Source organism: Lepidochelys kempii, chromosome 6 (assembly GCF_965140285.1).
Source record: "Lepidochelys kempii isolate rLepKem1 chromosome 6, rLepKem1.hap1, whole genome shotgun sequence".
NCBI lineage: Eukaryota > Metazoa > Chordata > Testudines > Cheloniidae > Lepidochelys > Lepidochelys kempii.
Window position 1 is genome coordinate 104,118,757 of NC_136385.1, and position 13,133 is coordinate 104,131,889.

Here is a 13,133-nt window from a genome sequence, read left to right on the forward strand (position 1 = left end):
TTATTATGACTCTCCCATCTCTACTTGCTGCTGTAAATGATTGTTCAAAATCTTAGTGCCCTAGATAATAACTGTACACGTGCACTTTGCTCATTTTGTTTCCCCACTAAGTTCTGTGTTCTGTTAACTGAACTAGGCCTCTGGCTTAAGCCACTCTGATTCCTTACCACTAAACCCACTCCTGTTACGTCAAATGTTGCATCCAACAACCAGCTCTAACACTAGTTTCCTGTTCAACTTTTCTTCTGCTCTTTTAACCAGATGAGCTTTGACTTTTCTTTGAGATTACACCTGTAGCTTCTTTTATATCCATGGTGAAGCCAGTGTCTGATATGTTTAACCGAGTGATGTAAACCTTGTTTGCTCAGCTACTATACTCAGCAAGATAGTTTCTCCCGTTGTTTTTTTCTGCATGAACTAATGTAGCAGAAAAATTATGTTTTCTTGGTGCTTTCTGTCAAATAAATATATCTATGAATGCTTTATTCTGCAAACAATATTTGTAATGGTGTCCCATTACAACATCCAGTGGAAGGAACTGCAGTCAAGATATCCTGAAATCTGTGTTAAGCTAATTTGTCATTAATGCTATAGAATCACTTGGGAGTTTTCCCATCTGTTTTTTAATATTCTGCATTATATTTCCAAGTAGGGCTGGGAAAAACCCACCAGTTTCAAATCATACCAGCTTTGATGAATTTAGCCAGCAGGTTCACTCAAGTTTCAGGATCCCCTATTATTGCTTTAAGTTTTGCTTTTGTCCAAACTCCCTTGGCTCTGGGTATCCAACCAATACTGAATGCTCAGAAAATGCTATTTTGCAGCTCAAAGTTATAACAAAAAATAAAATTTCACCTACATTTTCAAAAGTGGCTTGTGATTTTTGGGAGCCACAATTTTTGGGAGCCGATCCTGAGACACTGTAAGGACCTTGATTTTCCAGAGGGCAGGTACTCAGCAGCTTCTGAAAATGAGGCCTCTTTCAAACTGTCTCAAGTTGGGCACCCAGAAACAGAAGCAGCCAAAATTAGTAGCTGCTTTTCAAAAAAGCAAGCTGAGGTCTTTTTCTTCCTCTTCTTTCCACTGTGATGACGGCAATAGTGAGATGGCATTTGAACGTGTGTACTGGATCCCAGTGAAGTTTCTGAAGACAAAGAACATCCTGCAGTATACAGTTGTCCTAGAAGGGATGCTAAATCTCCAGAGCTCCATGACATCTTAGCAAGGTCAAAGAGAATGAAATATTTAGGATTGGGTTTCTTTCTTTTTAAAACAAAATCTAATCTGTACAGACAGATTGTGCTAGAAACAGCCACCTTTTTGTCTTCCAGAAGGAAAGCTGGCATCGCTTGAAAGTCTATTATGTCAATTTCCACTTCCTCCAAAAGTGTTATATATTCTCCTGGGACAGAAATTAGATGTCCCACTGCAAGCTAGATTGCCCTTTTCAGGATCTGGTTATTACACAAAGGGTCAAAGATTATAAGGTGTAGAGCACTGAAATGTGGTTTTAAAAGAGTGGATTCATCAAAAAAAGAATCCCCCTTTAACTGACGCATCACTGAAAAGACAGAGGAAAATCCAGCCCTTCCAGATGTGTTTCCAGATGTGCAGCGCAGACCCACTTGGCAGCAGGCTGTGGGTGGGAAGGTGTAGGTTTATGGGTGTGCCAGGAGAGAGGAGTGGGAGCAGATCATCCTATTCTTTCTTCAGTGGGAGGGAATATTTATTGCCCCGGAACAGCTTCTAGGAGGCAGCTGTGTGTAGCCCTCAGTTACTTTGGGAAAAGAATTCCTCCCCCATTTTAACTCCAGGCATCTGCCCAGTGCCCTGTCAGGCTATTCAGCTTGGGTCTGAGCTCTGGGTTTTCTGCATAGTGAGTCATCTTTTTTATTTTACTGAGAAAAATCATCATCTTCCCCTTTCATAGGCATGACGTGCCTGTCACTTCCTCAACCCACAAGATGCTGTAACTCCATCCCGCTACCTAGATAAGCAAATTCCACTGCGCTGCATTTGCTGACGTGCGGTGGAGTTAAACAATTTAAGGAGAACTGTGCCCCATTTGCTATTGTGGGAAGCAGGGTATTAGACTAGGTGATGCCAAATGAATGGTCATGTTCTTGCAGTTGTTAGTTTAATTTGTTCTCAAACAGTTCAACTGCCCCCAACAATGTGTGTTTGTTTATTTCAAGCAGACATGTCCAGTTCATCATCATCTCTCCCATGGCAGGAAATCACATTATGAAGTGACTGTAGTCTCAGCTTTCCTGAGTAAGAAAATACTGTGACATGCTTATAAACCAAAATTTGTCCTAGACAACAGCCCAGTCCTTGATGGGCTAAAGCAGCACTTGATCCTGTTTGCAGTAGGTTTTGAGGGTCCCCGTAGAGGACCAAAAGCATCACTGTAAGAAACAGTGCTGCAGACGGGAGGTACCAGAGAGTTAAGAGCAGCACATGACAAATGGGAAGAAAGAACAATTACATTTTAGCACTGGTGCGGCTACATCATGTGTGCAAGCCTGATGGTGGCTGAAGTTGCCTCAGGTGAAATCAAAGGAGTTACTGTGGCGTGAAAGTGGGGTTGGGCAGGGGTGAACCAGCCCTCAGATACTGAAACTCAAAATGAACTCAGGTTTCAGAGTAACAGCCGTGTTAGTCTGTATTCGCAAAAAGAAAAGGAGTACTTGTGGCACCTTAGAGACTAACCAATTTATTTGAGCATGAGCTTTCGTGAAGTGAGCTGTAGCTCACGAAAGCTTATGCTCAAATAAATTGGTTAGTCTCTAAAATGAACTCGAGCTATTTCATTGATTCGTGGCCAAAGGCTCTTCTGTTCCACCCTCAGCTGATGCTTAAGGGTTTATGCTGGTGTAACTGAGAGGAGGCTTTGGCCCTCAGAATTTACCACTGAGGGTACAGGACTGAAAGCTTTGTGGAAGGCATAGCTCCTGGGAGCAGTCACATCAATGGGACTTAGAATCATAGAATATCAGGGTTGGAAGGGACCTCAGGAGGTCATCTAGTCCAACCCCCTGCTCAAAGCAGGACCAGTCCCCAATTTTTGCCCCATATCCCTAAATGGCCCCCTCAAGGATTGAACTCACAACCCTGGGTTTAGCAGGCCAAAGCTCAAACCACTGAGCTATCCCTCCCCCCCACTTCTCCTGGCAGAATGAGCATTGTGTCTGATAGCAAGTGTTTGCAGGATCCATGCCCCAGGCCATTGCTTCCATTCCTAGAATGGCCAGTTGGCTTCCCTTGCTGAAACGCAGAGATGTGCCTTGTGCACTGGGAGTGTGCAAGGAGCACCGGTTCGATGGTTAGGGGTCCTGGCTGGGTAATATAAGATGTATGGATCTCCATTCTAAACTACTGTGTACAGCAGAGGCGGTGCTAACCCATTGGGGGCCCTAAGCAGGAATATTTCCCCTCCCCCTCCCAACACATAATATAAAGTGAATAGGGGGGCCCCCTTGAACTGCTTGGGGACCTAAGCAATTGCTTAGACTACTTAAGCTCTGGTATCTAGCTATCCTCTACCTCTGTGTTTCCTATCATGCCTTTGGGTTGCGTGTTGGATTCTTGAGTGCATAGGCCATACAGTGGGTGCCCTCACAAAAAAGTGTCATTTTTTCCTTAGATCAATAGACAGGGGATTTGCAGTAGTCCCTGTGCTTCATAATACTTCCTATAGGGCAGTGTTTTTCCCAAACTTGGGACGCCACTTGTTCAGGGAAAGCCCCAGCGGGCCGGGCCGGTTTGTTTACCTGCTGTGTCCTCAGATTTGGCTGATCGCGGCTCCCACTGGCCGCAGTTTGCTGTGCCCGGCCAATGGGGGCTGCAGGAAGTGGCAGCCAGTATGTCCCTCTGCCTGCGCCACTTCCCGCAGCTCCCGTTGGCCTGGAGCAAATTAATTCCAATTCAGCAGTCTCTCGCTGGAGTCTGTTTTCGAAGTTTTTTTGTTGAAGAATAGTCACTTTTAGATCAGAAATCGAGTGACCAGAGAGATTGAAGAGTTCTCCGACTGGTTTATGAATGTTATAATTCTTGACATCTGATTTGTGTCCATTTATTCTTTTACGTAGAGACTGTCCAATTTGGCCAATGTACATGGCAGAGGGGCATTGCTGGCACATGATGGCATATATCACATTGGTAGATGTGCAGGTGAACAAGCCTCTGATAGTGTGGCTGATGTGATTAGGCCCTGTGATGGTGGCCCCTGAATAGATATGTGGGCACAATTGGCAACGGGCTTTGTTGCAAGGATAGGTTCCTGGGTTAGTGGTTCTGTTGTGTGGTGTGTAGTTGCTGGTGAGTATTTGCTTCAGGTTGGGGGGCTGTCTGTAGGAAAGGACTGGCCTGTCTCCCAAGATCTGTGAGAGGGATGGGTCGTCCTTCAGGATAGGTTGTAGATCCTTGATAATGCGTTGGAGAGGTTTTAGTTGGGGGCTGAAGGTGATGGCTAGTGGCGTTCTGTTATTTTCTTTGTTGGGCCTGTCCTGTAGTAGGTGACTTCTGGGTACTCTTCTGGCTCTGTCAATCTGTTTCTTCACTTCCGCAGGTGGGTATTGTAGTTGTAAGAATGCTTGATAGCGATCTTGTAGGTGTTTATCTCTGTCTGAGGGGTTGGAGCAAATGCGGTTGTATCGTAGAGCTTGGCTGTAGACAATGGATCGTGTGGTGTGTCCAGGTGGAAGCTGGAGGCATGTAGGTAGGAGTAGTGGTCAGTAGGTTTCCGGTATAGGGTGGTATACAAACACTTACTGAAGACAGGTTTTCAGTGTGCCAAAGTCACTTGCATCTGAAACAATGGCTTCTCTGCCAGTCAGGTGTAGGTGACATTGAAATATTTTAACTGTTCTCTGATACTTTGGTCTAACGCCTTAAAGCAATACACATAATTCTCCAGGCTCTGTTTTGTTTCCATGAGCTGCAGTGGCACAGCTGAGCAGAGAGCCAGTTTCAATGCAAGATTCAAAGAGGGATCAGGCATTCTATGCATAACTGGAATACCCGAGTTATAATACTTAATGCTAACAACAGCTTGCGAAAGGGATAGGAATCTACATGCTTCAGGGTTTAGCTAATCTTCAACTGTTGGAGACTAGGATAAAACCAAATGCATGGGGCAGATTATGCCACATGTGCAGGGTTCTTATACTTTCCCCTGAAACAGCAGGTGCTGGCCACTGTCAGGATACCGGACTGTTTGGACATGGGTCTGATCCAGTCTGATCCTATGCTCCAGCTCTCTGAGTCTTGGCCCCTTGGCAATGATGGAATTAGAGTAGCTGGTGGTCTGCTCTAACTTCTGCCCTGGAGTAGGGAAACTCGGCTCCACCATGCCCAGCCTCCGCCCATCCCTGTCATGCCCCCTCCTTCCTTAGTTATCTAAGGTTACGGGTATATTTTGAGGACAATGACCACAGTAGGGGGCATACCTACTTTATTTTAATTGCTTCTATTGCCTTCAGACTTAGCAATGGACAAACCGCATCAGGTCAATGGTTCTTGTTGGATGAGCTTCTGACAGTTGGACTGTGAACAGTTTTCTAGTGAAATTTCTGTTTTTTTCCTAGCTGCATCTGAGTTTGAACCCCGAAGAGGGTTGGGTCCAGTGTGGATTTGGGGTTTGTGAAGTTTGCATCACTTCTTTTGATACAAAGTAGTTTTCTCATATCCTGTCAGACATGATAATGTTCTCTCAGGGCATTGTCTCATTCTGTTATTTTTTTACAGGCTTCTGGGACTCCTCTTTGAACCACAGAAGAACAGGAGGGGGGATTTCCCAGCCTGTGAAAGACTCTGCCCTCAGAACTGCCCAGGCGAACAATCTAAGGTCTAGCCAACAGTTTGCAAGTAGCACAAACCACTGTTCATGTGAAATTGAGCTGTCAATAGGAAATGACAAGCTGTGGTTTGTGAATCCTATTTTTATAGAGGAGTGCAGCAATCCTCTTCCTCCGGATGTACCTCCTTACAAGAGCTCCAGTGCAAGCGCTGATCACTGTAGTGCAACCACACCAAATCCTAAGAGGTCTCCTCACCGTCCCCCTCCACCTCCTTCTCTTCCTCACAGTCAAGTTCTGAAGCCACCTGAAAAGCTATCTAAGGATTCCATGACTGCCTGTGAAGAGGACCAGCTGCTTCTTCAGCAACTGAGGAAGAGCACTAAGGAAATGAAAATTGAGGGCAGTAAAGATAAGGAAGAAAAGGGAAAAGAACCCTACTCATCCAGTGCCCCATCATCAGCCGTCCCTCAGAAATGTGCTCTTCCCTCCATACCTCCGAGGAGGCGGCCATCTGAAAGAGCTTCAGAAGAGGGCTGCCTTGGTAAGCCTGGAAAATGTGAAATGCAGAAAGGGGAACAGACACAAGAAGAACGGGATGTTCGTACAGAAAGCAATGATCCTCAGTGCAAAAAGGCAGTAAAAATGCCTGTTGTGGTTACTGAGAGAGCCACATCAGAGTGCCAGAAAGCAAAGCCCAAAGCTGCAGAAAAAGAGAACTTGACTGCGCTACAGAGGAAGCCCATGGCAATCGTAAAGATGCCCCCTGTCCCACCACCAAGAAAGAAGAGGATTTCTCGGCTGCTGACTGCTTCCAGCTCCTGCAACTCGAAACAAATAAACATTGCAGAACCAGACACACACAATGCACAGTCTTCAGCCAAGGATAGCCCACAGCCAGGAGGTGATGCCACCTGCCAACACACTCAGGATGAATCAGATGCTAGCTGTAAATCTGTTAGCTCATCTGAACTTAAAGGTTCTCATACCTCGCTGGACTGTCCAGGAAGTAATGCAGTAGCTCAGACCTCTGCTTCTGAGCCTGATTCTTACTCCACAAGCAGTACGGAGGATGACCTAGAGCAACTGAGCAGCCCTTCCATTAAAAAGACACATTCTGTAATCTTGGGCAAGGCCAAGCACAGGCTTTCCTTTGTAAGCCTAACGAACGTCTTCACAGTCTTCTTATCTGCTGACAGAAAGCTGCAGAAGAAGATTGTAGAGCTGTCACAGGACAAGGACTCTTACTTTGGCAATTTGGTGCAGGACTATAAAGTGTACAGCTTAGAGATGATGGCAAAACAGAGTTCCAGCACAGAGATGCTACAAGAAATTCGAATGATGATGACTCAGCTGAAGAGTTATTTAATACAAAGTACAGAGCTGAAATCTCTCGTAGATCCATCCGTTTATAAAGAAGAACAATTAGGTAATGCCCACGTTTTACTCTTTTCAGGGGGAGGATTTCTAGAAGTTTGGGGGTAATGGTGACACGGAGAAAAGTTTTTCCTTATAAAATTGTTAGATGCCTGATGAAATGTAAATGCTGTGGGCTAAAGCTGCTCTCAGATTGGCTGCATTCAGGGTAGCAGTATTAAAACTCTGGAGACCAATAAAAAAACTCAAACAAAATTGCTTTGAGAGAGATTCAACTGACCAAGCATAATCTTTCTTAAGCTCTACAAAAAGCTCTGTCTGCAGCTACAAGGTCCACAAAGCAGATCTCTGCTACAAAGTTCTGCTCTTTGTGGACCTCCATGTCTTGAGAAGGTCCAGTCAAAGTAAAACATGGAGTGAAGCTCTGGAAGCAAAATTTTGCCCCACCTCTGACATCCATTTCAGGTATTAGCAGCTGAACATTAGCTGGGAAAGGCAAGGTCATGGTTTGTTTTCAAAGGCAGAAACCATGAATTCTTGCTCCATGCGCCACAACTAGTAAGAACACTGGAGCTGCACTGGCAGCCCTAACCCCAAAATACAGCGCTCGCCTCATGTTTACCTCAATCACAGCTTCTGTTCAAGGGGAATAACTTTGTTAACAATACAGAGATTTTAATTTAAAATTTCTGGAGAATATTGTGCCAGTGGCCTTTGTACAAAGATCTGCAGTAGTTTAGAGCTTATTTGTGGGAACAGTACAAAGAGCTGTAAAATCCTTATCTCATTCAAATATGTGCAGATGCAAAATCACACACCGTATTTCTTTGCTGTGACACTTAGTGGAAGGCCTGCTGGCTACCCTGAGAACTGGAGCATTGCTTTAAGAAGCACCTATGTTGTAATGTTATCTTGGTTTTTAATCACTCCTGATCTGCATATCTGGACAGGTCATGAGTCTGTTTATTCAGTACCCCCAGGCATAGGAATTCACCTATGAGAAGGAAAGTGGAAACACCAATCCCTCCTTGCATAAGGCATTTGACTTGATACCGTTTAATGGTGACTGACATGTCCTTCAGTCCTGTCTTTCTTTCTCTCTCTCTCTCTGGACATCTAGCCTATACTTCCCCAAATGTCAAAGCTTTGATGCTGCAAAAGCTAAAATCCAGGGTTGCAGGCAGACTAATGAACATCAGCAAATTATATTCATTGTTAAGACAGACCTTGAAGTGAATAAACAGACCAAAACCCAACCGTATAGTAGATGGTGACTGAGGGCTTGTCTTCACTGCTAAAAAAGATGTGGGTTTTTTCCTTTTTTTGTTTTTTTTTTTGTTTTGTTTTTACCTCAGTGTAATTAGCACATGTGAGCTATCTCAAAAACACACTGAAGACAAGGCATGTTAGTTTTACCATGAGGTAAATTTTGTGAGGTCAGCCCCAGGCAAAGACATAGGTTGAACTCAGCGAGTATACCTTGTGGTAAAACTAAAGTGCCTGGTCTTCACTGTGTTTTTACCTCAGGATAGCTTGCAAGCATTAGTTACCCTGCAGTAAAAGCCACAGCTTTTTTAGAAGTAAAGACAAACCCTGAATTCCATGAGTTCTGGTGTATGGCTACCATTCTCCAAATGCTGGCTCCATTGTGGGTTATTCCTGTAGAGGAAGCTGAAAACGGTGTAAGTTTTCACTGCCTGAGATTTCTTCTTTCCACTGTGAGAGTGGTTTACATGTAGCACCATCACCTTCAGAACAGTCACAGACGTCATCTTAAATAACCCACGCATCCCCTGAGTTTCATCAGAGGCTAGGACCATCAAATGGAGGCTGTGGGCCTCTATCCTGCCTCAGAGCTCCACCTGAGCTCCTCTGTTCCTTTGTCTGCAGGGTCCCCACTGGTCACTGCCCTGGAACCCCCATCTTTGGAGATGGGGAGAGGTTCAGAGCGTGGAGAGTTACCTGCTTGAGTTAATGCTCACTTAGAGGAGGAATCTGTTTGTTATGGCTGGAAATGCAATGCTGCAGAAACAGAACTCCCTTCTTCCATGCCTCCCCCCACTCGTGGTTGGATGATGGGCTCTATTCCTTCAGACCAGCGAGAGGAGGATTTGACCCAAAGTCAGCAAACTCCTCACAGGTTAAACTTGGCCAGGGATAGCTCTATTGAGGGCAGTGGGGATTTCCATGGGAAAAGTTTTCAGACTCCAATTCTTCTCCAGACTAGCCGCTCATGCACACAGATTAATTGTCTCCCATGTAACCTGTAGTAGATTCTTTAAAAGAGCTGCACGTCATGCCCATAAACATAACTGCCATATTTTCATTGCTCCCTGTCTGAGCGGCTGCACTCTTCTGCAGTGCCATTGAACCGTATTATTGAAGTAGGCAACAGGCATAATGCAGTTTCCTGTAGTTTCTCAAGCTTGCTGTCGTCTGGGTGTTTTTTTTTCTCCTGTTGAATGTTAAGCAAGTGTTAGGAAATAGACTTCATGGGCCATATTCATAGATAACATAAAATGTGGTGTAAATTACTACATATCAGTAAGTTAGTGTAACCTACACAACAAGGGTCTAGAAAAGCAGAGTTGTTAGAGGAAAAGCAACCAAGAGCGGTGTGGGAAAGTGGGGTTCTGCTTTCCTTTACACTTCCCCTTAGTTGGCCATCCTGTTACGGGATAGTAATGCACTTGTAAAATGTGTGTCACACTACTGCTTCTGGTTAATGGAGTTACTCCTTTAGTTCAACTGGTAGAAGTCTAGTTTTGATACTGTGCTCTGGTTCAAACCCTGCCCATGACCTGTGGTGGATATAGTTACACCTCCTCCACCAACTTCTGCCCCTTTGATATGTAGATTACCTATGGCACACCTACTGAATGCCAACTTGACGCAAATGACACTACTTGACCAACTGCATTTATTTGCACCCCACTTATAACTGACATGGCCCAGGTTCTTGCATGGGAGCTGCGCTAGGTTGGTCTAGGGATGCATCTGTGCTACTAAGTTAATTTTTTTTTCCATGGATCCCCTGTTCTTATTCTCCTCTCCCCTTCCTATGCAGAGGTGATTGTTGAGTCAGCGTTGTACAAATGTGTCCTGAAACCTTTAAAAGATGCCATCGATTCCTACTTAAGGGAAATCCACAACAAAGATGGATCCTTACAGCTGCTGAAAGAGAACCAGTTGGTCATACAGAACACAACCACCACTGACCTGGGTGTCACCACCAGCGTGCCTGAAACTGTTGTGCTGGAAAAAATCCTTCACAAGTTTACAACCATGCACAAGTCCTACTCCCCAGAGAAGAAGATTAGCACCCTGCTGAAATCCTGCAAACTCATCTATGACTCCATGGCTCAGGGAAACCCAGGTACAGTAGAGATCTATTAAAACATTTGCTCTCCCTGTCCACTTCATCTCTGCTTTGCTCTTTTCATGGCTATGGTGCACAAGGAACTAAGGGGTTTGTTGCAGTTACATGGAAAGAATTTGGTTTGATAGTGAACTTGGTGGCTAGTATGTTTACCATAACTCTTTCATGAGGTATGTTTAGACTTAATCAGTTAATGTTTGCGAAGTACTCTGAGATGCTCAAATAGAACATGTTATAAGATGTACACCAAGTGAGTCAATGTTCTTTGAATCAAATCACTGATAACGGGGTCCATGACTATAAGCTTCATTGATCATCATGTCTGTCCTGCACAACATTCAAGTGCTTCCTCTTGGCCCTCAGGAGTCTGCTGTAAGGGGATCCAGCTGTTGGATTCCATGTATTTTAAGCCTCTGGAATCTGAATGGAGCCTGGGCACTGGCACTGTCTTAGGGCCTCTTGGCACACTCTTGAAGTACAGATCTTCTATGTGGTGCAATGTCCAGTCTCTGGAAGCACTGACCCCTCAGACTTCCCCCATTGCTCTTTCTTTAATAGAACAGGATACACAGAGATCTGTACAAAAATAATAAACCCTGCATGCATTTCTCTGCCTCAGTTTCCTCATAATTCCAGACCATTCCTTGGGCTGGGGTTAGGGTCCCCTAGCACCATTCAGGGATCTTCTGTTGCAGTGCATGACTTGGGTTCTGAAACATGGGTTCTCCCCCAGTTTGCCTACTCTGACCTTGATTGATCTGTCCCCTTCTTCTCTCCTTTCCAAACTTCCTGTGTGGTTCCATGTGAGTCTTCCTTTTATAACCTCCTGTTTTGTCATCTCTGTCTCTTTGTCCTGCGTGGGAAAGTTACACTCTCTTCACTTCCTCACGCCTTTCAGACAAGAGGACGAAGTATTTTCTCCCAGCAAGAGCAAACCCATTGTCCCAAAGAGCTAGTTGTTGCATACTAGCAGCTCACCATTGTCCCTCGTTTGGGAGGTACATGTTGAAAGGTTTGTCAGCAATGGTGGATACAGAGAGACATTCATGATACTGCAATTTTCATAGTAACAACTGCATAATAATTTCATAACAACCACCAGAATATTTAAGTTGTCCAGACAGATTTCCTAAATTGTCAGAAGTATTCATATAGCTCTCCCTAAACTCCCAAAGTCCTGTCCCACAATGCACTGGACTAAGTGTAAAACCTGAGAAGGGTTCTCTGGGGAACATCTCTTGGGTTTTGTCTTTCCAAAACCTTGGCTGGAATGTGCAGAGGGTGCGCCCAGGACATTGTGTAGGTGCAAAGTGTTAATATTGTTTGTTACTATTTCATGATTGCTTCAGTAGGCTTAGAAAACCATTATTGCACTTCTCTAGTGTATCTGTCCTATCAAGACAGACTTTAAATGTAATAAAATATATTTGGACACATTGTGGTGGAATACACAGCACTGTACATTAAGAAAATCCATCATCATTTTACTCTTAAAAACACATTTTGAATTGACTGACCGAAGTGTTAACCCTAAGTGCCACATATCTGGCATAATCTCCATGTGATTCTTGTGCATTGCTTCTCAGATATAACTAGAGCTATGCGAAATTCAGAATTTCTGTCTCACAGGCCATTCTGATATTTCAACATTTGTTTTTGCCTCAAAGATCAAAAATTCAAAATTTGTCATGGAATGGAAATTTTGAAAATATTTGATTTGAAAATGTTGAAACGTTTTGTTTTAAGATTTTTAATCAAAACAAGACACAACATTTTGACATTCCTGAAACTGAAGTGTTTCATTTTGGTTTGTTGAACTGGAATTTCAAATCAGTTCTACAAAACATTTACACTGTATTTCCCAGTTCAGCTCATTGCCTCATGGGAGCTGTAGTTTCAAAAACTGATGGTCCCATTATCCCCAGGGACTAGGTCCCTGGCTGGAATATATCTCCCATAATGCACCCAGATTCATGTGGCTCCCATAATATGTCATACAGCAGGTCAGAGGGAAATCCATGTTGCATTATAACAGATATAATCCTCCAGGGAGTCTAGTCCATAGAAGAGACTTGGGGTCTAAACTACAACTTCCATAAGGCAATGAGCTGATTGGGAAAGGCAGTTTAATGTTTTGTAGTACTGATTCTGATCTAGGCATTTTTGGGCTAGCTCAACAAAACAAAATATTCCAATTCATGTCAAACCTACCTGAAACAAAATATTTCATTTTGATTTTCCTAACAGCAATTCAACATTTTTTGGCAAAAATTTTGCTGAAACTGCATTTTCCGTCAAAAAATCATTCCAGTGGAAAATTCCCAAACAGCTCTAGTCATAAATTTAACGAAGTGCTTTAGGCTATTCAGAACCAGATTTCACTGTGCTGGGAATTCTCTTTATCCTCCTAATCACCCCGAGAATAGGAACCCATCCCTCTCATTCTTTCAGCCAGCTTCAAGTCCAGGCAGTATTCTTCACATAGGAAGAGTACACTCTGTCCTCAGCTTCCTGTATAATTATCTGCACTTCATTAAGCTCCTTTTGCTCATCACTGAATCAGTAAGTTCCCATCTCTT

The 13,133-nt window shown here is 43.9% G+C and overlaps 1 protein-coding gene across 3 annotated transcripts in view; it reads left to right on the forward strand.

The window, feature by feature from the left end:
• The window catches only part of RIN3 (Ras and Rab interactor 3), a 111,481-nt gene that overhangs the window by 68,957 nt on the left and 29,391 nt on the right, over nt 1-13,133 (forward strand). For all 3 annotated transcript variants that reach the window (XM_073349502.1, XM_073349503.1, XM_073349504.2), the window contains 2 exons: nt 5,749-7,227; nt 10,243-10,551. In XM_073349502.1, the coding sequence (XP_073205603.1) occupies nt 5,749-7,227; nt 10,243-10,551 (1,788 nt within the window). The remainder of the gene's footprint in view (nt 1-5,748; nt 7,228-10,242; nt 10,552-13,133) is intronic.